The sequence below is a fragment of the Accipiter gentilis genome, chromosome 5 (assembly GCF_929443795.1).
Source record: "Accipiter gentilis chromosome 5, bAccGen1.1, whole genome shotgun sequence".
In the NCBI taxonomy this organism is placed as follows: Eukaryota; Metazoa; Chordata; class Aves; order Accipitriformes; family Accipitridae; genus Astur; species Astur gentilis.
The window spans coordinates 31,131,059-31,154,669 of NC_064884.1; the positions used below are offsets into that span (position 1 = coordinate 31,131,059).

Here is a 23,611-nt window from a genome sequence, read left to right on the forward strand (position 1 = left end):
ATTCTGTAAGGGTGGAATGCTAATAGATGTGAAAAAAATTGATAATAAAGCTGATTTTCTAGAAGCTTGTAACAACCAGGTACCAAAAGTGTCTTGCCGATTTGTGATCTTTGTTGTTCTTATTTCTGCACCGTAATTGACTGAGCCAACTGGTATAATATCATATACTTGAAGTCATATCACACACTTAATATTAAAATAGTATAGTGTAATGGTGTAATTATGCTATTATTTTTATGTCAAGCATGATGCGTGTGTGTGCATGCCTATATACAATCATATATGTGAGTATGCATGTGCATACTCACAAACACATTCGAAGATGGAAACAACCACAAAGTTACATATGCATACTGTTACCTGAAATAGGTAGACATCTCCAAAAGAATTGCTGAGACAGAACACGTTTTCTTTCTTGGGATGTTCTGGAACAGACTGAACTATACTGTCTTCTGCAAAAAGGGCATATCGAGGCAAACTGCTCTGTTCCATCGAGTTTCTTCCATAGGTCTCGTAAAACAGCAGAGTACAACCTTTGCAGTTCAGAGGGACAAAAAAACATAAGGAGGAGGTAAGTTCTGGATCTCCCATTTGAGTTCTCTTCTATTAATGATTTTGTGAATTAAGACACCCTTCAGTGACAGGGAACATCAGTTCTGCCCCTCTTTTGAAATAGAGAAAAAAAGTAAGATCTTCTAAACTGGAAAGTAGGCAAAGTTAATGATGAATTTGTCAATGAAAATTTGGAACAGGCTTCTAATACGGACAAAAGAAACATCTATGGACTTAAAAAATAAAACAGGATACCTCAACATGGAAGCACTCAAGGTCAAATTGGATGGGGTTTGAGTAACCTGACCTAAAGAAAGATGTCCCTGCCCATGGCAGGGGGGGTTGGACTAGATGATCTTTAAAGGTCCTTTCTGACCCAAACCATTCTGTGATTCTATGAATAAACTCAGCCTCTTAAAAAGTCAAAGAATGTAGAAAAGATTAATTCTTGCTTAGCTAAATCAGCTTTTGTATTTCTTTATTAAATTGAACCAACTATTTCATAACAGCCACCTAAGAAATCTTTGTATTTGTTGAAAAGATTTGCAGAAACTTTAGTCTTCGAACAACATGCTTGGTGAATAAACTTCTCAAATATAAATTGGATTTCCTTGAACCTACCTCCAAATTGGAGACTACGACAATTCTGAATAATTTAAAACAGTTTAAAGGGGCTGAATTTGAGCATATCCAGTCTTGCAGATAGTGTAGCATCTAAGGAAACAAACTTAATCCTTGACAATAACAATCTTGAGTGTAACAGGAGGAATTACTTCTGGAGAACGGCAGAGGGGACTTGATCCCAGTCCCCAGCAGTATGACTACATTGCCGTGTTGCCTTTGGCAGTAAAGCTGGCTCAAGAAGGGCCTGTCCCCTCCATCCCCACCAGCCTTTCATTCCTGCCCCATGCTATATAATCCACCATCCTCTGAGATGCACCCATTTGCCTGTTCAAGGGGTCACAGACTGAAGTGCATTACTAAAATAATCTAGTTATAAACTAGATTTCTCAAGAATTTCTTGGGCTAGTTGTGCATTCAGAGAAAACAAGTAAACAAACCTCACTTTCACCCTGGGAAACGGCAGTTTAATAACAGAGGGTTTGGTGCTTTTTTTAATTCACAAGACAAATTAATACTATACTACGGCTGAATGTGTCACCTGGAAGAACTAAGACCAGATACTATAAATACATTTTGAAAACTGAGGATAACTTAAGCAGTTAGAAAAATCTGAGGCTGATGGTGGATTCTCCAGCAAGGCAAACCTTCTCCAAAAGATATGCTCAAATTCATTCAGGAATTTATTTAGAGAAGATCTATGGCTGCATTACACAGCAAGTCAGACTAAATAAATGATCACAGTGATCCCTTAGGGGCTAGTAATCCATGAATATATTACTGCTCTAAGCCCTATACATACTCAGTAGAGGACTTGAGATTCAGCCAATACAAGGATTGAGTTTGCTAGGGCTACAGCATTGTCATCTCTCTAGCCCCCTTTTTGTTATTGTTTTTCCTTCAAAGCAAAGAGGCAGAACAACACAGGGCAGCACCAAAACTGAGATTTTGGGTTGACTTGCTGATTTTCGGGCTGTTGGTGTTTCTCTGTGTGACACACTGTGTGTATGTATGCACACGCAAATATGCCAGGAAAGTGCATATCAAGGAGACATAGCAAAACCTGCAAAACAGAAATGTTTCCTATGTGGATGCTTTTAAAATAGTTAGGTAAAAACAGAGTTTAACCTTTATTTTAGTAATTCTGTAACATTTACACTTAACGCTGTATTAAAAATCCCAGACACATCAGCCAAAGTCATGTAAATTTGAGGGGAGCTTCCTCAAAGGTAAAATCTGAAATCAGAACCAAAATCAAGGATTTTTGGATTCTTCTGTCCAATAAAGGGAAAAGCTGGGCCTACTAGTGTTTATGGGACACACTTGCTGTGAAAAGTTATGACATGGAATACGCTGGTCCTCATACAGCCCAAATCTAAAGTGTATGAAAAGTGAGACCCATCAGATGGATTTCATCACATTCTTCAGTGCCAATGAATGTACAAGTCACAAGAAAAAGGGAAATATGTATTGGAGGTTACTGACCAAAACATCTGACGACTGAAAAGTTTTCAAATTAAAGAATCCAATAAATATAAATGCCTTTATACTATTTAAGTGCACCTTTTTCTATTACTGTCCAGACTGTCTGGCAGGATATTTAGGTAATACCAAACTCCTACAGAGTTGGTCCTATCCTTTCCCCTTAGCAGCCCTCACTTGATCTTCTTTATGACACAGAAACACTTGGAAATCTCTGCAGTTGGAAAAGAAGGATATGGTTTGTTACACTCTGCATATCAGACATGGCACTTCTGTCATCATTTCAACATAACAGGGCAAACTAAACCAACAAAACAAAGTCCCCTCTTGCATTCAGCAGCAGCAGGACTGTACAACCACCTCCACTTCTGCTTTTTAGGAAAGTGCAAATTAAGTTCTATTTTAAAACTCCTGTATTTCCCCTATGTGTTATCAAAAAGGTAACTAAAGATATGTCAGTTTTTATCCTGACAGTTTATATGTACATAAATAAAAAATTTTGACGGGCATGTGTGTTCAGGTGTATGGAACCCCAGATATAACTTCAGGTCAAGCCAAGTAAACCCTGGAAGCAGCTAGTTTCATAAAATCTGACAGACCCACTGGGACTGATTATCATCCAAGTATTTTAATCAAAACTTGAACTGAAGGGGGGAAGGCAATGGGAAAGCAATTTCCCTCATTAAAATAAACTAATTAGACAGGACAGACGGCAAAGAGTTCCTTTTGTTAAAGGGTTACTATTCAAGCTCAGGTCTTCATGGCCCTGGAAGCAGAGCAGAGGCCTCAGGACATGCATACTTTGAAGTCTGGCAGGTAACCAGATGGTTATAAGCCTTCTGCGTATTTATAATTAAACACATCTCAACGGAGTGCAAAGAAACATGCTGTTCTCCATTTGCATATGTGGCTATTTTAAGTCATATTTTTAAATATCTTGGCTATTTAAACTTCAAGAACAAATTAAATACAGATTTATTCAAAACCCTGTAAAAGGGGAACCAAAGCAAGCGCCTTGATCTTGATACAGCATATTATGAAAACAGAACTACGCCTTGATATCCAGACAGGCAAGTTTATTTTGGCATCAGAAGTCTCCACGGGACAATAAAGGTACGAAATCAAGGAAATGAGGAATGTATATTTAAAACAGCTAACAAAGCGGAAGAGATTCTGCACCATGAATGTATCTAATACTTCTTCTTATAATACAAGTTAATAAAGCTTTTTACAGAGAATTTTATTATTCCTTTTTTATAGCTGGGGAAATTCAGGTAGGAAGAAGGGATGTAACTTGTTTAAGGTCACCAATAAGCCAATTTTATAGCAAAAGGTGAACACGAAGCACCTGAATTCCTTCCCAGAGCTTCATTAGCCCAGAAATGCACAAACTACTAGTATATAATGTATTTCAGTTTACAGTTTTGATATGATTGTTTAGAAACTACTTTAATTTTAGAAGAGGCAGATCAAACTCATACTCCATAATGCAAACACATACAATAAGAGGGTGGAATTCAGGTATTGTTTTTCCCTTTGTATACACTGCTTGTAAGCATGAATCATGCCACCTGATGATCAGGGTAAGTGATTTAAATTGTTAAGACTACCTACATTTTGATCCCTTGATAACAAGTCCCTGAATTATTAGGCGGAATTGCTACAATCTTGCGAGTTTGCTTCTTTTAAATCAGCACTATCAAGGACAACATTCCCAGCATTTGCTGTTTGCTGTTCATTTTTCTTCAAGTCTACACCCATGCAGAATTTTGAAAAGGGCAACCTGTGGGAAAGTTTGTATTTTCTCTCCTCCAGCCCCAGATAAGCTAGGAAATTATTAAGTTTGATCATTTCCTTACTCATTAACTTAGCATTATATTTACTGAAAGCAAATCCTTTGAATGCAATAAAATAAAAAAAAAGGCAAGCCTATGAACTCACCCATTAAATTCCTCTTCCTCCCCACAATAGATGTTATTTTCCTTCTCACACTTCCTGACACCCATACACTTCTCGCGGCACACCTACCTCCTCGATTATTCTGAGCAATCAACGTGCAGCGCGAGCGCAGCACTGAGCACAGCAATCACACCACAGCCCACCAGCAGCAGCCCCTTTTAAGTGGATCGCCTTCCCACAGGGCTGTTTCACAGCAGGAGCAGCCGGGGAAGACGGGAAGGTGGGCACGCTGAAAACCAGAAGGGGTTGGTATTGCAGGGAGCGGGCATGGTGAAAGACTATCCAGGGAAAGGAGGGAGACTGGCAAGCCCTGGGAGCGGTCCATGGCAGCTGAGCCTCGGGCACCGCAGGGCTTCCCCTGCTGCTGCTTCGGCCTCCTTTGCCCTGAACTGCACACTTTTCTGTGTAAATGCACTAACTTGGGGAGTTCACCTCTTCGCTACGTTGTCACCCGAAGCGCTGGAAATGGCCTGAATATTTTTACATTAACTTACCCCAACTTTAAGTAAACCTCATAGCAGAGCCCAAGGAACTGCGTGCCTGTGACAGGGAACTGGGCACCAGGGACTTCTCCTGATCCTTAAATTTTTACTCCCCCCCGAGACAGAGGTGTAACTTCTGTATTTTTCTCGGGTTTGGTTCAATTTGGTCTTTGACCTCCAGACATCCAAAAGCATCTTCTAAACCCCCAATTCTGCATGACTACAGAAACTGGGAAGTCAGACAAAACAATTCCTGCTGTGGTATGAAACACAAGGCTGCACATGCAACACCAAAGACATGAGCACCACCTTGATTCAGTGGGCTGCTTAGGCACATGCTCCACTTTAAGCATGTGGGTAGACTGTGTAAAGTTAGGCATGAATTTCTGATCCCCCTAAACCTGCTAACAGAAACCAGCATGCATGAAGTTCCTGAGACACGATGGAAACAACTGCTGCTGCCAATCCAAAGGAGCAACGCGGTGGTTTACCTTTGAGCGTGACCCAGTACTGCTTCCACTTCCGCCGTGTGACCAGCTCCAGCTTCTTCTCCTTCTGCAGGGTCACCAGGGGTTTGAAGAACAGCCACCCTGCCTTGCGCACCACTCCTTGCTCTTTCTCATACAACAAATCCAGCTGCTCCAAGGAGCTCAGGGACTCGCCACTGGAGTCCTCCGTTTCCGATGAGGTCTCAGTGTTCTCCAGGTTTGTCCTGCTCATCTCCAGCTCCCGCATGAAGTTTTCATAAATGTTCTGCCTCAGGGCATCACTGCTGACCGCGTTGGTGGACTCGCTTCTCTGGGACAGGACATGGCTGGAGCCGGGTGACCACAGCAAAGCAGAGAACTGCGATGGTGCCAGCGTGTCCGTGGTGAAGTTGTCCATTCTGCTGTCAAAGTATTCACTCCCATCTTTACACTTTGGCTCCTGTGCAAAAAAGGAATTTGTCAGCAGTCAGTCACTAGAGCTATGATGAAAAGACACACTTCATTTGACATTTAAATGTTTCATGTTTAGCCGTGGCCAGTTCCTTCATCAAGGGCCACCTCTTTTCACCATTACATCACAGGCTTTGCCTCAGCAGCTGCTGACACCATCAGTGCCACCACTCATGGTTTTCTCAACAGAACCCCATTAAACCCTAACCACTAAGTCTGCAAGTTTTGATAACTCGGACACCTGCGAGTAATCGCCAAATTCACCAGTAACTACTGGGGCTTCTACTTGCTGAAACCTGATGGACTCCAGGAGACAACCACATTCTCCAGGCTGAAACCCAGGCACCGCTGCTTACACACCTATTTGAGTACAAGTGGGAACAGTGTCACAAGAAGTTTCTTTATTATTACAGGGTTTTCAATACTTTGGTGACACCCCATTTGTGCAAGGCAGCTACATTTAGCTTCAGCACAGCTAGGCTGATTTTACCTCCACTTTCTATTTGACATATAAACTGTGCTTATCCAACACAAAAAAGGTCAAAAGTTGAGAATATTTTAAGCTTGTTAGTATTGACCAATTGACAAAAACCTAATGTAACAGAAGATGCGATTTAAAAAAAGACAGACATGCTTGCTGACTGGCACAAACCCAGTCTCCAGACTGCAGAGGTGTGTGTTTTCTGACTTGCTGGAAGCCCACCAGGAGCTTGACTATCTCATCAAGCACCAACGGGCCTTGCTCCTAAGTGCATTGTGCAGCTTCATCCCTTGTACTGAGAGGGCTGGCCAATTTTATCTGAAATACTCAGGCCTGATGGTATGACTTCAGCTTTGCCTTATGATAGGGATGCTAATATAGGCCCATTTCTTGCCACTGCTTGTCGACATGGGACCTTATTGACAGATTCAGCCTTTTCTTTCTTAAGCCTTTCCCAGTAATGTCCTGACTGCTCCCAACTCTCCCAGGCTCCAGTGATAGACAGGGATTTTTGCACTGCCCAAGATAGAGTTCCTTGGACTAACTTCACTATCGAGAACCATACCATCCATTGTAAAAAGCCATTTATTGTCTTCCCAACTCAAGTGTTGCTGATCCTACTTAAAAGCAAACAAGATTTAAGAACATACAACACAAAAAACCTGCTGTCGTTTGCAGTAAAAGTGTGAGGGAAGAGAAAAGAAGAGATGGCTGTAAACAATTCAAGAAGTGAAGCTATTACCCTCAGTAATAATAAAGCTATTATTCTTTCAAGTTTAGAATGCCTCTCTAAAAGCATTTATTTGTTCATAGACTTCTGTACATGACTAAAGTAAATAAACCTTGGTCTCCTGTGAGCTGCTCTCACCAGCAGCTTTGAAAGCAACTACTATTTTGTTCCTTTGCTTCCTACTTGATGCTCTTCAAAACTGCAGTGGAAAAGCTGTGCTGTGTTTTGATAGCATCAGGACCTCCAGCGCTCGGCCAAGAGCAACAGTGGGATCGGACGCCTTCCTAAGCATCGCCAGACAAACCACTTCTCAAGCAGCAGGACACTGCTGGTTGTGGCCTCGCAAAAGCCAACTTGAACTGAAATCCACGTTCTCTTACAGTACATTGAAGTCCGAGTCTGGCTTTTCAGATTACTGTATCTGGCAACAAGGATCCAATTCTCCTGGTAATGGAGCACCTTTCTCAAACGTTATTGCAGAGTGTTAGTCAGCGTTCTCCAAGAGTAACTTCCTAAACATCAACAGTTTTGCTTTTTATACGGTAAAGGGAGGAAAATCGGGGGAGTAGGGGAAGGGGGTGGGGAAGTAATCACACATGCTATGTGTTTATGCCCACTAAGCAACCATACAACATGGATCCTACAACTGTGCCAGCCATCTGCAGTTCGGTGGGAAACTGGAAGCTTTCTCCACCCTCATTTTAATTATTGTCACTGTATGTGTATGCCAAAATCCTGTATTTTAATTGTTTGACTATTCTCCAGGAACTGCCAGTGTCCTCTAGAAAACATTAACATACAGTTTACTAAGAATATGTAGTTCTTTCAGTCCCAAAGCACTAGTAAGAAAAACAACATGAGACGCATACAGGAGAAGGTATCTGCTGTGAAGGGCCACTACTGGAACAACAAGCATTAATAAAAAGGGTGGGATACAACCTGTCCATGAACAGCCACTAACCACATCCTGTGTTTTCTCCATGCACATAGAAAAGGTAGAAACGAGGAAGTATCAGAGGAGAGTAAATCAACACAGGATCCAAAATGAATATATACACTTCTCTATGACAACATCACTTGTATTTCATCTTTTTTAAAGAACAGAATTGGCAGAGTCACATAGTCTCTGCTGGTCCGCAGGGAGGCTGTCACTGTAGCAGTATCTGGTCACCACTGAAAAGGTCTGACCCAAGTTGCTGCTGCTGGTGGTTTCCCTGCCAGGCAACTTTCTGCTTGTTTTCTCTCTGTTGTATCTAGTGATGACAGAAAACTACCACTGTTTCTGCTCAGCTGCATTCAAGCAGATCTCTCAATGTCTGAGATACACCCTGGAATAGTTACAGATAATGCAAAGGATAAAGTGGCTAAGATATCAATTAGACAAATTGACGCATTAATACTTAGCTGTAAAGAACAGCATAGGAAACAATGCAGCCTGCTAAATTCATTAGGACCCAAGCTGAAAGTAGATTCTAACAGCAGTTTTCAAGCTAAATAAAGAGGTTGTCTCGATGTACTTTTCTTTTAAATTCTCTTTACACCACACTTCAGGGCTCTGGCTTATAAAGTCAGGAAATTTCAGAAATTATTTCCATAAAGAGGCTATTTACTTCATTGAAGAACCTATCTGCAGCAGCTGTTTCTGGTGGCTGGATTTTCATTCTATACAGCGTTTGCTTATTTTCTCCATGTTATACAGTTGCACACTGAGTTTACACCACGTTTAGCAGTGGCTGACTGTGCAAGAAGTCTGCCTAAATTCTGGCCCTAGGTCTCACATGCGTCACATATACCTTGCTGCTCACACATAGTGTATTGTGATACAGCATGTCCCCAGTGCTGTTTCAGCAAGGATTAAACTAAATGAGGACATGCCATACAATAGAGTACCAATGATGCATCGAGGGAATGCATTAGGACACCCTCATGCAACGAAAATTGGGTCATGGCACAGAACAACTGCAAGTCTCGATGTGAGACCATTATTGGAAAGGCAAACTCAATTCCAGAATATATCAGATCAAGTCAGACATCAGGAAACATCCAAGTCACTGGACAGGGCACAGCTGAGGGCTCCTCTGGAATATCCCATATCCAAATCTGTTTATAGATGATGTAAAACAGGTGCAGAGGAAGGGTGCCAGAATGAAAAGGAAACAGACTTCCTATCTTAAGACAGAAGACCAAAGAGAGTCTGCATAGCCCCACAAATATGGGCCAAGAAAAGATACCTGTAAATAAATCATAACAGATTAAATAATGGGGAAGGATAACTAATGTAGCGGAGGATATTAGCATCAGAAGAAACTGTCCGCGACTATATTTACTCTGCAAATTAGCAAGCATCACAGTAAGAGGGTTTGGAAACAGCTTTCAGGATGGGGAAAAGCCCACATGATTTTAAGCTGCCATTTGTTCACAAAGGGGATTAAACTCTGCTGCCTTTCTAGTGGCAAGAGACTAGCCTCAGTATCCCAAGAATGTGTGCCTCTTGGTCCTGTGCCCCCAGGAAGCAGGAGGCTTGGCTGACTTGTTTCCACCGGGGCAGCCAGAGGGACCTATCCACCCAGCCAGCACAGCGGTTAGGCCTTCTCATAGGGAAATATTCCAGCTTTCACCTACATTCAGCCCAAGTGACTCACAATCAGTTATTAGTAATGTACTGAGGAAGGGACACGATGTTCAGAGCAAAGCATGGAGGCTACAATCGCCATGATGAACAGTCCTATAAACAGGGACCAACTGTCTGACAGATCATAACCACACATGGTACTTCTGCATTTTTAAGCCAAAGGACCCGGTGAGAGTATAATCGTTACAAAACTACAACACAGCAACCCCCAGAAGAGACAGCAGGTTACTCCAAGCATGCAACGCAGAAAGGAGCTGACCAAGCCTCACGAGAAAGGCAAAATCATAAAGCATTTGCTACCAATCTTATCCCTCCTGTCACTGGATACTTATCTGATAAAAATCAATGACTAACAATTTCCTATGCCTTTTTCTAAGAAATCACCATCTTTGGAGCTAGGGCTGATTTCCTTCTACCAGAAACAGATTCAAGCTTTATGCAATCTTGCCAGCCAAATTTCCTTGCTGTGTCTGAAGTCAGTTCACTGCACAGTGAATTCAAAACAGCTATGAATCGTGCACCACAAATACCATTCTGAAAATGTCATAACTAAGTAATACATGGCAAAGGTCTGAGATGCAGAGATCGTATGTAAAGCCTGGCTGTAAAATCCAGAACAGCTACGGATGTTGAAACTGGTGAAGAATCCTGGCGCAAGGCACTGAGGCTCTTTACGGATTCCAGTTTTTCTGCCTTTTCTTTCACAGCTGAGTAAGAAGGTGAAAAGACAGCATCTGATAAAATACATGAGCACCAGCTCACAAAAGAAGTGATCCAGATGAACAGCATTCATTTTCATTTTCCCAGTATCCCAGTAGCCCTTACCTAGGGATTTACACTGGCAAACCTTATGCTGACCTATTTCTGAGCCTAAAAGTCCATCAGAGTTTTACATTGCAATGACAGATGCCTGTTAAGCACAATACCCGTCTCAATTTCCAACACAAGAGTCACCGTTTGCTCTACATGCCACATAAAGCATGTGTTATGATCTACTGCTTAGCTGCTGCCTAATTTGCAAAAGTAGGTGTTCCCTTCCCTCTCTGCTCACTTCTGAAGTGGCCAGCACCCCACTGTTGCTGAAAGGGAGCAGATCCTTCATTTAGGGAAGCACAGTGACTTGTATGAAAAACACTATGAAGATTTAAAACCAAAACCAAAAAGAGTCTCTGCCCTCCATCTCAGCTAGTGAACTCAAGTGTAGAAGTCCAGGCACAATCTGGCATTTAAAGAGACGATTCTGGGGCCTACAGCTAGAGAGAATTTCATTCCTGACCACAGGCATCCTAAATTCCTATTAATGGTACCTCCCTTCCCTCCCTCTTGCCCTCCTCCCATCTCCTTCTTCACACCACCATCTCCCAGCAAGCCAGGTGGCAACTCAAGCTTTTCCATCTGGTAAACTAAGCTGACAAGTAGGAAGGAGGAGGGCACTCCATGCGATGCCTTCAGAAGAGGTGAAGGCAGAACCAGCAGCTCTGGCTGATACTCTACAGTCAGTTGCCTTGCTAGGGGTGGACCGACAGTGAAACCAAAGTGATGAAGCCAGTAATACAAATAGCGAACACCTGCAAAGATATTTATAACATCTTTCTTCTACTGCTCCTTCCACATTCTTTAGATAACGTATGATGATTCACAGCATATATATGATATTCAGGTTATATTTTCACAGCTGAAATAAAGAGAAGGCTTAAAAACTCCAAGACACTTTTTAAGTAATGCAGTGACTTCAAAAGCTAATTCACTAAGAGATTAGGCTGCAGAGACAGTAGCTAGCTAAGAAGGTGACAAAACAGGAAGGGAAAATTTGCACACACAAACATATAACTTTTTTTTGCTGTTGACATTTCAGACAGCTCCAGAGATGCAATACTTCTCAGGATTCCAAAAATTACTAAATAAGATTGGCAAGTAATTATCCTGCAAGAAAGACAAACATGATGCAGTCACTACATTTATAAGAGGAATCTACAAACCAACTTTCAGGCACTTAGGCTGAGGTTTGTACATACCTGCAGCTTCCTTTTCTTCCTCGAGAGACTTCCCGTCCAGTCACTGATGCGTCGCATTCGGTTTTTTAATGTATCCTTCTTGGATGCATCCTCACTGAGGGGCTTGGACTTTCTGCATGGGAGTGTGTAGGAAGAGTAATATGCAGGACTTCCCTGCTCTACCCTGGAGGGAACATCAATGTCTGAGGCAAATGAGACACGGTTGCTTAAGCTACCGTGAGTGTCAATATACTCATCAGACAGCCTGATCCCAGGTGGAGTGCTTTCCAAATTTGTATCCTTATAGAGATCTCGGAGTGAGGAGAGAGATGAGCTTTGGTTGAAGGACTTCTTGTTGTCGCTTGCTGGGAAACTGGCATGAATGCTTGTATCTGGAGTGCTCCTGGTCAAATACGGACCATCCAACTCATTGATATCCCCAGCATTTCCCCAGAGAGAGTCATACCATGAAGACTCGGAGCTGAGGGAGCTTCCTTTACTAGATCGAAGCCTTGAATCAGTAGGTGACAGACGATGGCTTGAAGAACAGTCTGCACTGGAGTTCCTCCTGATGTCGAGCAGGTTATTCGGCTTAGATTCCAAGGCAGGCGAATACCTCAGCAACTGGACCGGTCCACTGGACTCCTCGGTCGGTACCTTGCTGTTGCTGCTGTTGTGGAACTCGACCCTCAAGCAACCGTCCAGCTTCCCCAGTGTTTTAATGAGAACTTTCGGACTCCTCCTGTCCTCTGATGGGGAGGTTGATGCAAGACTCTCATTCTTTCCGTAGCAATTTAAAATGTGTCCATTGCATTCTCGAGAGGCAGGGTGATTACTTCCAGCTTGAAGGCCAATATAGTGGAAACCATTCTCAGGGAAAAACACTGCATTATTTCCTTGGCAGTAGTCCCCCGAGGCATTTGTCCTGTGTTTGGCATGGGCATTGCTTTTAGAAACCTTTGCCACAGTGTCACCAAGTCTAGATGAATAAGGCTGACCACTCTTGAAGTGCGAAAGGCAGCTTCTAGCAAGAGACCTCGATTTGTAGTTTGAGCTGCTACTGGTATGTGTCCATCCATGCATAGAGCAAGACTTTTCATCTTTAGCATGAATGCTGCGAATTTTCAGAGAGCAAGGCTTCTGCTTGGCACCAGCTGTAGCAGCAGCATGATTTTTTGATCCCTGAAGACTGTATTGGCTTTCTGAATTCCCCATTTTCCACTAAATTAAGAAGAGTTTCATTAGAAACAATGGCTAGAAGATAGAACGAAAAGTAACACAACATTTTTACCCTCTACACAGGCAAGTGCCTTTTTAAAAAATGGTATAAAGCAATTGTTTAAAAAAAGCCATTAAGTGGCCATTTACAACATTAAATTCATAACTGAACTTATTTTAGGGGCAGTCTAGGAAAGCCTATTCTCTGTATGGTTCTCTACCCCGTTATAAAGCTGGAATCTAGCTCCATTGAAATCATGTCAACACCTTTCTCCACCCACACCCTTGGCAACATCCTTTTCTTATAACGTACAAAATATCTGGCTCCCAAGAACAATGGCATAATGAAAGGGAGACAGCAAGATAATCACAACTTAGATGTAAAGTGAACTGTAGTTTCAGAGAAATCCCTTCTGCCAGGAGACAAACCCACTGCAGTTTCAGCATGACTGGTTTCTGTGCAACCAAGTGTTGCCTCCATAAACTGTTCAGCAAACCCCAACTTGGTGTTTAAATGGAGTCAATCCAGGAGAAAGGAAAAAAGAAAACACCATGCCAAAAAAACAAACAAAAAATAACTTGGTTAGTGAATAGCTTCATCTTCCATTACAGCACAAAACTGCATTATGTTCATTCAGCATGGTGCAGTTCGATAGTTCACTTAGTAAAATCCTCTTCAGCTTTTTACTGAATTCACAGTGAACAGCACACACTGGAGCAGTCAAATTGCCCCAGTGAGAAGACTGAAGATTTTGGACCTACATAAAGTGTACCCCAAAGTAAAAAAGATGGATCTGTTCTTTTTGTTATTTGGAGTGAATCTCCACTGCTTGTGATTTACAGAAACAACATCAAAGCACTTTTTTCATCAGCACTATGCTTCTTTGCTCGTCGGATTTCAGACTATCACTCTTAGGAGAATACACTGCAGCCTCATTAAAATTTTGTCAAAATAAGCCATTGTGAAAGCACAATCTTATCTTCTAGAGCTTGTATATATTTTAACATCCTTACTTCTAGCCCTTAGCACTTTTACATGAAAAGCATAGTACAAACCGAAGAGCAAACCTGTAGGATCACTCAAACACAGGCACGGTTAGCAGTTAGCGTGCTCTGCATTGTCTTCGTGGCCAGCTGCTACACTTGCCAAAACCGGGATGGAGTTGCACACAGCCTTCCTAGAAAACACCAAAAAGACAAAATAGGGCACTCAGTCAAATAGAACTTACATTTTACTCCAGCTGTAAGCAAAATGCATACAAAAAAAACCCAAAACAGACAGGAGTTACAAATGGAGACGAGAGGTCTGGTTAAGGTGATTCCTGGATTTTAACGTACATTTTTATAAACATACTCTAACAACTGACATTGAATTAATACAATTAAGTCACTGTTTGGGTAAGTGTTTTATTTTCCAATTCTGTCCTCCCATCTCACTGACAAGTTAGGGCAAACGTTGAGCCCCCTCCGGTTCTCTTTTTGGAAGGCCAATTACAGATGGCAGGACTGTGCCACAGGACGGTGATCCATTACAGCATGGACCAAACTGATCAGAGGAATGTCCCAAAGCATCTGTTTATCCTTCCCCATGCCTGGATTCTAACTATGACCCTCGCAGTGAAAGGCCACTGCGCAATTCACTCCACCAACCACCCAGCAACCTCTCTCTTTAGGTTGGTTCTGATTTTAAGTTAATCTGCCAGTAAAGCCAGAAAAAGGCAGCACCAAGCACTGCACACACCCAAAGGTAACAAGACCCAAGTTCTATCTGACCATCTGAACACATCAGCTCTTCACTTGGCACACAGAGGCCACAACTCAGAACAAAAGGACAGAAGCTGAATCTCACAGAACACACCAGCAGTTTAGGGATTGAAATACTCAGTAGAAAAGAAGCTGTACAAGATCTCACAGTCAGTTTTGGAACACACGTTTTAGCTAGAAATGATTCTTAATACACTACCCCGAAAAAAATTCTTTTCTGCATAAATGCAGTGTCTACTGTTCATAATTTTCAACTGAATAACTACTTGATTTGAACACGGAGTTTTGCTCTTTTTGACTTGTTTTGTGGCTGTTTACTTTATAAGAACCTTGAAGATATTTAAAGGAATTCACTGGTAAGCTAGGTATTTTGCTAACCTTACCAAAACCAAAGGTAAATGTTGCAAACTAGAACTAAATCCAGTCTCAACAGCAAGCCTAGAAAGACATCAGTAAATAAGGGACTTAAAAGAGATATATCCTTTTGTATCATGCTAGAGATGCTACAGACCCATAAACACAATTTCATGGCGGTTTCCACAAAGATATTTGATAAAACAGGTAAGTCACAGAAATTTCACCTTATACTAAAAAAAAAAAAATAAATATCTTTTTAACTTGCCTATTCTCTCTAACAATTTGGAAGGTTGCTATTGAGGACACCCTTGCCTTGCAGGTTTGATATGCCGATGCTGCTAAGTACACCCATTTATGTAAACAGTTTTAAAAGTGTCATATACAACATGGATTAACAAAAGACTTTGGATCAAGGTAAACAGAAGACAACACACAAACTTCCTAAGCTCCAAGCTGCTGAACAAATTGCGAACCCCCAGAAAAACTGCCTTCCTCAATCCAGGAGGCACAGACCACAAACAAGCAAGGAGTTTACATTCAGAATTCTTCATCTGGGAGCAGAAAGTACATTCAACAAGGGGGCTTTGAAGGGCTTATATCTATTCATAAGGGAATACTGAACCCAATTTGTCTAAAGAAACAGGCAAAAAGACCATCTGGTCTCCATAGTGATTGCGCAATGGTTAGGTAATCCTTTTAACAGAGTGGGTAGCAAGCAAGCTGCTGTCATGAACCTCGGAAGATAGACATTCAATTCGTCAAGGCTCAAGCTGCTGCTACAGGCTCCATTGTACACGTCTGATCCAATACACAGGTCACATAATGGGTGAACGAATAAATTTATCTCCGGGTACAAAGTCTACAAAACAGTGTCTCAGTCTGTGCAGGAATCGGTCAGCAGTACAACAGAACAGTCAATAAATCCCATAGAAATAGCCCTGAGGGATTTTTCTCAGCATCCCGGCCGACCAGAAAGCTACGGTAGGCTACACATTCGCGCACACTGCGATAACCAATCGGGGCATCTGCGAGGCTGCACAAAGACCATCCATCACCCTGCAAATCAGCTGCGATGCCTTTCTCTTGACTCACACTTGTGTGGAGCGATTTTCTTTCTGCTCATTACAAGGGGGATGGCAGGGAGTGAAGCAAGTCACCTTATGCCCAAAGGCAGCGTGACACCGGGGCAGGGGGGCAGTCGTGCACAAGCTCCGGCTGTGCTCGCTCCGAACATTTGCACATTTTACACTATTTGAACGGTGGAAGCACTGGAAATTACAGTGCCGGGGACAGAGTTCAGCTTCCCCTATACTTCTCGCAGCAACCTACCACCACAGAAGACGATGTGCTTTTCTCTCTTTCTATACAGAGGGATGAATCCTTCTTGTGAGCAAAACCAGTTTCTATTAATATTTCTGCAATTATAATCAGTATATTTAGAAAGCAGCTCACTGCGCCTGAAGATGACTATTAAGAGTTTATTTGCTTTCAATTATACCCACATTCCCTAAAAAAGAAGTTTTTAATCTTCACCCTGGTTCCCCTCGACACATTTGAAAAACACAGCTATGCAAACATACTAATCCGGGAACCCCACCAGCCCCACCACACCCAATAATTAACACAAATCATAACCCCAGAGCTAAAAACATATTTCCCCACCTTGGGGCTTCTCCGCATAAAGTTCCCCGAGACTTTTGGCTTTGAAAAACAAACACACAAGGTCAGGAGCCATTCTGGGGAAGCGCCTGCCACCTATATTCCCTCATTAATACCACCGCAGCTAGACTGCTTTATAAATGCTAGAGGGTAGAATGCCTTTGTTAAAATTAAGGTGAGCACATGTACAAGTAATGCTCTGCAGTTGCTAGGGTGCTTTCCTCCCCAGTCTTAATCTCTCAAAATAAAGGTTTACAAAGCTTGACATGCTAACCATATTGCAAGCAAAACTGAACCATAACAACAACATCCCAGTACTAGGTTTGCTTATGAGATACAACAAGGAATGATTATATTACGAATTAGTGGGAGATCTGAGTCAAGGGAGACAGGCTTCTGTGCTGGTCTCATCTCCTACAGCAGGAACGCACACCAAACATGGTTTCGTTACTGCCAGCCATCGGCTTCCAATACAGTCACGCTAACTAGGCTGAGACTCTCTAAAACTACAGGTCAGAAAATGCCAAGTTCCAGACTGATGGGAGGCGAGCACAGAGCCATAAGTAGACTGAATGCTCCACAACCACAGTCAACATCGGACAGTAGCCATATACCAGTCACAAAAAGGCAAGAGATTGTGGTAGCATCTTCCTAGGGAGGTTCAACAGATTTTCCTGCCTGACCTGACTGACAATCTTGCCACCCAGGAAATCATAAAAGCTCAGCTAATGTGAGCCCTAGCAATGTTAAACTTTAGCCCAGATCAAGAAGTTACCCTCATGAGACATGAACCCATGCACCAAAGCTATCTCTCTGATGTACTTTGATGCCTTTATTCCTCTGGATGGCTGGTGACAACAAAGCTTCACTGGCAGATGTACAACAATCCCTGCTGAAGCTTCCCTGAATATCTACTGATGAGGTACAGGGAAGTTGATTCTCACTTCATTAAACATGGCATCAGTGCAAAAAAAGGCAAAAACGATGACAAAAAAAAAAAAAAAAAAAAAAAAAAAGAACAGCATGGGTTGGTCCAGATGAGGATAACGTCATCCCATCAAATTAACACCACTGAGTGAGGACTCACTGAGGAACACAGGAACTCATGAGAGTCTTCAGCGTTACCAGGAACAATACTCCTTCTGCACAGCAGAAGCACTTAAATTTAAAACCTCCTGTCTTTAACAAGAAAAAGGCTTTTAAAAGAAGAGCTAGATTAAGAGCTAGAAAATAGGTAAGAGCTAGAACTTGTTGCCTCACCCCTAAAAATAAGAGCCTACATCTTTTCACTTCTTTACAACGATGCACCAGGACACAGTTTAAACTTTTTAAGAAGTCCTTACCATGAGGAAAGGACAGAAAGTTATTCAAGAAAGAAATAACCTAGCCAAGTATTTTATTCCTACTTGTAGTTTAAGCAGCAACCATGTGTCACAACCTCTTCAGCCTTTCTTCGTCAACAGGAAGATTGTTACCTGCATCAGTGCAGTACCTTTCAAGAGGCCACAGGACCAATTCTCAAGTACCTGCCACCTGGCACAGTACCTCACAGCCGTCCACATGGGTATAAATATCTGCCAAAGAAAGGCAGAGCTTCACCTCACTTTGCAGTGATAGAAATATTTACACAAAGGGCCTTTATATGCAAAGGACAGAGTATATCCCATCAACTACTGTCTAGTAATGAAGCAAGAGGAGAGAGTCATGTATACTTTCTGCTGTGTTTGAAAACAATATTTCCACAAGGGCAGGTAAGGACTCCCAGCTGCAAAGGGGACTGTGGTGGCCACCTCTTAACTGCACACGGTGGAGCAGGGAGGCACGGAGAGGAGAAAAGGCAGCGCCAGGGTCTTTACACAGGCGGCTGATCTGAGTGTGTGGTTCATAAGTGCACCACAGGAGACTGTCATCAGGATTAGTGGAGCTGGGATAATGGGGAATCTGAAAGTATTTCAGAGCAATAAAAAAAGAAACAGAAAGCCCCCTCATTTATACGAAATGACCAACTTGTTTTCTTTTAATGGCAGATCTAGCTAGAAATGCTGCAGCCTTTGATGTACAGCAGCTACATTAGTGATTTTTTACATGAGGAAAAGCTTGTTTTTATTGTGTTTTTTTTTAATTGACCAAGCAATTCCTATTTTTTTCTTTCAAACTACTTTGACATTCTCATTCCCCTAATGGTTAAAACACTGTCCATTTTAAATGGCTTATAAAGTCTTAGAAATTGTATATAACCATCTTTCAGATACTAACGTGTTCATAAGTTTTGCAAAGAATCAATGTGCTTTGTGAATTCTTACAGGGATACAGAATTACAGGTTTGAAGTTTTAATTAACTTTTAATCTTCTTCAGTTTTTAATATGAAAGTAATACAGAATGCTAGAACGTGAACCTGTCCTCCCCTTCCTGCACGGCTGTGTATGGACGGATACGTGAAATTAATGAGGGAGGCAGGTTAGCACAACACTGTAGCTGGATTAAATGTGGAGTTTGTTACTGGAAACAATTTACTGTATTTTTTAGAACTATGCACTTTGGTCATATGCTTCCACAAATCAGAAGCAGATTTCTTATTTCTGCAATCTCAATCACATTCCTATTACAAAAATATACCATAATAATTATACCATGGTATTCTTGGCAGGATACTTTGCATTATATACCACTGTATTCAAAGAATGAATAACCAAAACACCACAAGTATGCCTTTCTTTAAAAAAAAAAGAAAAAAAAAGAAAAAAAGACAGACGACTATTTTGCCTTAAAAATCCAATTTGAAGCCAGAATTCCTCGCTCACTCATTAGGCTCTTTAGAGTTATAGCCTCCTGTATTAGGAACTGTTTGGTAGCTCACGAACCAAATTAAAACCAATCACTTTTCTCATTAAATATAAGTAGTCATTATGACCCCAGACACTTCTTTTCATGCTGTGAATCATACCTAAATTGCATATAGACTTCTAATTTCACAGTTTAAGCAAGAAAGGGACAATCTCCTTTTCTGGTTCCTCCTCTTAAAATAACATTAATCCCACCAGGTCTACACCGCATCACAGATATCTTGCATCAGAATTACACATCCCGTACCTGGGACATGATTCCTTCTTTTACTCAACCGATTCTTCTGGGTCCAAGACATTGGCAGCTTAATTAAATTATGCTTTATAGCTTTCAAGTTAGCACAATATGGAAGGCTGAGTCAAGCCTGAAGATCCTTATCATATTACACCAGTGCTGATACCATCTAAATCTTTAGGGACTTATTTTTCTTTGGCAGGAAAAACAAATTTCACCATTTGTAAATGTTATTGAATTTAAACACAATGGCTAAAGTGCACATCCATTTAAATAAAAGCCATTAAGCTTGTTAAAAAAAAAAAAAAACAAAGCAGGGATGCCAGCTAACATCTTGGCTTAATGCAGTAGTTAAAGAGTTGATATGTCAACGGGTCTATTTCCTGCCCCTTGAAGGGGAAATGAACTCAGTGATCTGAAAGGTCTTTTCTTCTCTACCTACTCTGGTTGTAAGCATACTGGCAGGTCCTGACGCAGATTAATGCAGTGCTTTCAAGGGAATTCAAGGCCTGGGGCCTCAGGCAGGGAAGATGGTGTACCTGAAAGGAGCCAAGATGCTCCAAAAGCAGGGAAGCCCCAGTTCTAGCCTCGCTGCCTGCCCCAGGCTATGGAGTAACAACACTTCAGAGACGGAGCTCAGGTCTGCAGACCTCCTGCCTGAGCTTAGACAAACTCCTGAAGAGGTCTCTCTGCCTCAGCCCTCCTTACTCATGATAACAAAAGGAGGTGAGGCTGGGGCTTTCTGGTCAAACTGGGATTCCCAAATCCCCAACAAGAACATCGGCCCTTCTCCTCTCTTGACTGCTTCAGTAGCAACCACCTCATGCTATCAAACGCAACCATAATCAGCAGGCAGCTATGGGGATATTCTTTCACATGCACCCACCCAAAACTGTAGGTTCCAAAACAACAGCTTTGGAGAGGGTAGGAGAAAGGTTATTTTTGGACTAGGGCACAGTTAACACTGTATCTCAAGCAGCCCGGTAGTCCCTACCAAAAGGAGAAGCAAAGGGCAGCAAGGAAGAGCAATCCCAGGCAGGATCATTAACTCATTCTGCCCCCAAAGACCCTCTTTGGTGTAACACCTTCCAAGTCTATTGGACCAACTTTTAACCCTTGGCACCAGAGAAAAACCTGTAGTAGCAACTGGCAGGACACCATGCTTCAGGCTGAGGGACAGGGGTTGGGATGACTGTGGGACTCCCTGCCCACCACCTGTTACACAGCCCACTCCACAAGCAGGAGGGGGAAACCACACTGCATTTGGCGTAGTCTTTTCTGTTTCTCGGTTTACACATTCATAAACACCTGAGGGTGTCGATTCCAAAGTAAATGCTTTCTCATCCTTGGCCCTGGGACTTCCTGAAGAGGACAGAGGATCTGGGAGTTAGACACCAGAAGTAAACTTGAGACACTGTCCCTTGGAAAATTAAAAGCAGATCTCGATTTCTGCATGCCAAGAGCCCTACAGTAGTAACACAGCTTAGGCCTTCCTTTCCCTACAGGGCTTTACCCCTGTAGTACCAGCATGTTCCTCAAACATTACAAGAATAAAAAAGTACACTGAGGGTTAGGTTTCCCGACTAAAACACTTGCCTTGTAGCTTCACAGCTACAGAATGCCATATTCAGAGAGTCCTCTCTTCCTGTTGAAGGTGATCAGATAAAAAAATTCCACCCCTTGCCTCTAACTAGTAATTTGCTATACATTGTATAATGTTGTCAAATCATCCACCCTAAAGGGAAAGAAATGCATGACTTCCAGAACAAGGCACCAGTGTACAAAATTAACTCCGTGACCACACCAGCAACAAACATAAACAAAGTAGCAAACTTTGGTTGCATTGCACAAGCAATTAATCACCACCCTCTTAAAAAAAATAAAATAAAAAAACCAAAAAAAAAAACCAAAAACCCCACACTTCTCCATTTCTTGGGCATTTCCCTCTTCTTTATTTTTTCCTGTGCCACAGAATATAGTGTACAGTTATGTATTAAAAATCTATGTAGTATTAAAAATCTATCTAGAAAGATCAAGACCTATATAGGACCTACCTCTGCCAGATGCAGAAGCTCTGGTTTTCCACACCATCCCAGTTCAGTAGTAGTTGTTGTGTTGAAACTTTTTCCTCTAACACTTCACAAATATATGACCCTTGGTCGGGTAAACTGTCTATTTATTGCAAGTTACTTTAAGTATTAGTGAGAATAGACAAAATAGTAAAGAAGAAAATATTCAGAGGGATTATTAATCATATTGTAGCAGGAGACTCACTTTAACGTTGCAGAAACTAGCACTCTCATACTTTCTCATACTTTGCCTTAAAAAAAAATCCAGCCCCACCATAGCAGAGCTGTAAAATGATCCTAGTAGTGGTTTATTTAGCAATTCAGGCAATTGAGTTTGACAGATGACCACCAAGAACTGTTTTCTGGAGGAAAACCACTCATCTTGGGCGCAGCCGGCGACAGCAGAGGCAGCACAGGGGCTGCAAGTCCTGGCACTGCAGCAGCCCACTCTGCCCTCCGCTTTCAGAGGTTTCCCAAGTCTTTCCCTACTTTTCTTTCAGTTCTCCGGGTCTGGCCAGCAGCCGGCAAGCAGAGGACTGACTGCTCTCCCCCAGCATCTCTCTCCCTGGCCCAAGTCCCCCTTCCTGCTTCTGCTTACCTTCCCCAGGGCACTGGCTTCAGCCTCCCAGCCGCCCCAGCTCTGCCGCGGGGACACGGACACGCAGACACAGGGACTTCTCCCTGCCCTGGGCATGCCAGGAAACTGTGCCTAACACTTCAAAACACTCAGCCGTTATGAACTAAAAACAGATCCTGCGCGAGGCTGGATGTATTTTTGTCTGCAGGCTACACACCCTCCTCCCGTTCAATTTTTTCCATTGGTGGAACAGCATGATGCAGACTTAACCAGAGGGTGGTTTTCCACGGGCCGCCTGAAACGATTACATGGGCCGGCCTGCCACGATGCTGGGCAGCCGCCGGGGAATACGCCGTGACTGGGCTCTTGTCTGACCCCGCATTCCTCAGCTGGCCAGCTGCTTCCACAGGAAAGCTGCTTGGAAGGCTGCTGAATGGAAAGGGGTTGGTTTGCTTGCCTGAAGGTAGCTCCTGCATCATCTCTTCTTTTATTTTTTTTTGGTCTTTTGGGGTTTTTTCCCCTGTTTGTTTGGTTTGGGGTTTTTTTTAAGTTGCTAGGAGGGAGTAGGTATCCTAACATCCTTGTGTGAGATGCCCTGGGCAAAAATATAATTCCCCCAGCCACAGCAGGAATATTGTACTCATGAAAACCTGCTCTTAAGAGTGGCTTTCAGTTGCGTTTAACAACTCTGCACAATGGCATCACACATACAACCACAAACTCTAGCACTCTCTTCCTTGCTGCTTCCTTTTGTCAGACTTTTATACTATCCTATGGAGAGAATTAGTTGAGTTTTAATAACTGACCTCAGATAAAACGGGTCTCTTTAGATGTAAATGATATCTCCAAGTTTCAATATACAGAGCTAGGCTGTTAAATCTGTAGTTAGGCTCATGAACAATTGCTTTATTATCAGGAAAGCTCAACACTTCATTGATTGCAGCAACAGTTGGTGAACAAACTGAGCCAAAAAACAAGGCATTTATTCAAATATTCTAATAAAATTGCAGGGTCACA

The 23,611-nt window shown here is 42.3% G+C and overlaps 1 protein-coding gene across 1 annotated transcript in view; it reads right to left on the reverse strand.

Annotated features, from left to right (window-relative positions):
- Positions 1-23,611, reverse strand: part of TIAM2 (TIAM Rac1 associated GEF 2) — a 117,383-nt gene that overhangs the window by 77,896 nt on the left and 15,876 nt on the right. The window contains exons 2-5 of the mRNA XM_049801203.1: positions 14,158-14,267; positions 11,893-13,092; positions 5,588-6,023; positions 361-533 (exon numbers count right to left, since the gene is read on the reverse strand). Of these exons, the coding sequence (XP_049657160.1) occupies positions 361-533; positions 5,588-6,023; positions 11,893-13,086 (1,803 nt within the window). The 5' untranslated portion in view covers positions 13,087-13,092; positions 14,158-14,267. The remainder of the gene's footprint in view (positions 1-360; positions 534-5,587; positions 6,024-11,892; positions 13,093-14,157; positions 14,268-23,611) is intronic.